The 2,134-nt window shown below is 48.5% G+C and overlaps 1 protein-coding gene across 1 annotated transcript in view; it reads right to left on the bottom strand.

Moving 5' to 3' along the window:
- The window catches only part of T265_05714 (hypothetical protein), a gene marked incomplete at both ends in the record, with an annotated part of 4,713 nt that extends 3,142 nt beyond the window's left edge, over positions 1–1,571 (bottom strand). The window contains one exon of the mRNA XM_009170787.1: positions 1,128–1,571. Within this exon, the coding sequence (XP_009169051.1) occupies positions 1,128–1,485 (358 nt within the window). The remainder of the gene's footprint in view (positions 1–1,127) is intronic.
- Between the last annotated feature and the right edge of the window lie 563 nt (positions 1,572–2,134).

Below are 2,134 nucleotides of genomic sequence, written 5' to 3'. Positions count from 1 at the left end.
CAAAAGGCCCCCCCCCCCCGCCCGAGACGAAACAATCTCGTGGCGACCTCTCCAGTGGAATTGCCGTGGTTCAGTTCCCCGACCTCATCCTAATCCTGGAGCTGATCTTGTCAACAGAATCAAGGCGAGGCTTACCTCTAACGGATCCAAAAATGGACAGTCTTCTCCATTCCAATGAACTGACGAATCTGACAGATACATTATAAGGGGATGTTACAGAAACCCGCCGTTCACTTAGCCTATGTACCGGCTTGTTAACTTGTAAATCGAGGCGACATCATCATCGTCAGTACGCCCAGCAATAAGCCAGCGGTAAACACTAAGCACTGCAGTACCACACAACAATGTGTAAGCAACGTCCCAATGAAAGTACAGACAAACGGAAAGGATCGTGATCGGACGCTTCTAGGGAAACAATCTACAAAAAGACTCCAGCATGTTCGAGTGGTGTTGATGATGAGCTACTAACGCGGGATTCGCTCAGCACACAATGCGAACCTTGCCCAATGTAAACCTTAACGAGGCAGTCCAGCTAGGACCAACCCGGATTATTTTCCCATGTGGCACACGCTCTTTCGATGAAGGATAGTGCTGAAACGAATCTGCTCTGCGGTCCTTACTCGTCTCTATCGGGTTATTCGTACTGTCCCATAATCTAACAAGTTTGTTCAAGAAAATCGACGGGTTCCTGGAAATGATGAAGATTTTCCAGCAGGCAGGCACATGATCGCAGGCTTAGCAACCCAGTGACGACAAAGGCTGGGCTCTGACAAGCACGAACTCGGAAATATTACGCGACTCGGACCGTAGCCCGGACTGCCGTGCACAATCAGACGGTGGCTAGGAAGAGGGTCGTCACACAGAGGCCCCCGCATGGCAGAGTACGAAAAATCCCACTGGGACCACATTTCAAACGGCTACTGACCACTGGCCCTGAGAAGCAGGTGTGCAGGGCTGTCTAGATTTAGGGACTTCGGATTACATATGTCAGTACGTCAAGAGACTAGTAACTCTTTAATGTATCAGTTAACGATAATCTGGAGTCCGCCCATCCAATCAGTACTTCACTCAAACTAAAAGCAATATTCATACCCAATGTGATCAAGCAAAAAAAATAAATAACTTACGCATTAGCATAGGTGCAAATCGATTCATCATGATACCAAGTCCTTCAATGATGGCCAAGATCACACCGCCTATTACTGCCTGACCAACCATGGCCGCTGGTCCGTGGCGGACAGCCAGAACAGCTCCTGTTATCGCACCAGAAGTGATGGAGTTCCATGGATCTTCCTTCTGACGAGCAAACACAAGTGTACAGTCGACAGCAGTAAACATCCCGCCCCAAATGGCAAAAGCGCCGCCCAACAGTGGAGCGCGTTGTCTCGCGTTTGAGAGGGCGCTGGCAAGCTTGCGTATGTAACCGGAAGGCGCATTTCTGTAGCCCTTGTAGGAGTGAATCACACCACCGCCTATGGACCCCATGGCGAACGCTGCGCCACAATCGCTGACGATGCGGAAAGGACTGAAAAACGTGAAGAGAGGCGATAGTTGGTTGGTGGGGGTGGAGACTAACAAAATGCCCACAAAAGAAGAAGGCTCTCATACACGCTTGATACGGTTCGCGTAATAAAGTGTACCTATTATCAAACATGGTTGTTAGCATCCTGTATCTTAATTAGTGTGGTGAGCTCGGTTGATGTAGCACTCGTCCGGCAATCGACAGTTCGCGGGTTCCAGAACCATCCAATAGTGAATGACTACCTGTTGTCAGGCAACTGACGCTATCACCCGAGTACGTACGATTGTCACTAAAGAAATACGTTATATTGTATGGCGCGTAGTCAAGCAAACATGAATGCCGTGCGTTGAGCAACAGGTCGGTGAAGATGCATTTTTGGCGATCTTTTGATATTACTTAGGATCCCCCTGAGGTTTAGGTACGCTCCATACTGTACTTCCATGCTCGTGTAGCATAAAAAGCAACCGTGAGCGTGGCGATCAATACTGACATGCATTCGCTCAGCGGTCAACGGGTGAGATCATTACAATGATACATATTTACCCCAAAAAGACTAATCCTGGAATCAGCCCAGATTATCTGTATCCAATTGAAGCTGATGTTGAAGGTAAC

Source organism: Opisthorchis viverrini, assembly GCF_000715545.1.
Source record: "Opisthorchis viverrini unplaced genomic scaffold opera_v5_113, whole genome shotgun sequence".
Taxonomy (NCBI): Eukaryota; Metazoa; Platyhelminthes; class Trematoda; order Opisthorchiida; family Opisthorchiidae; genus Opisthorchis; species Opisthorchis viverrini.
Note: the sequence above shows the minus strand (reverse complement) of the source record. Positions and strands in the feature narration are given on the sequence as shown.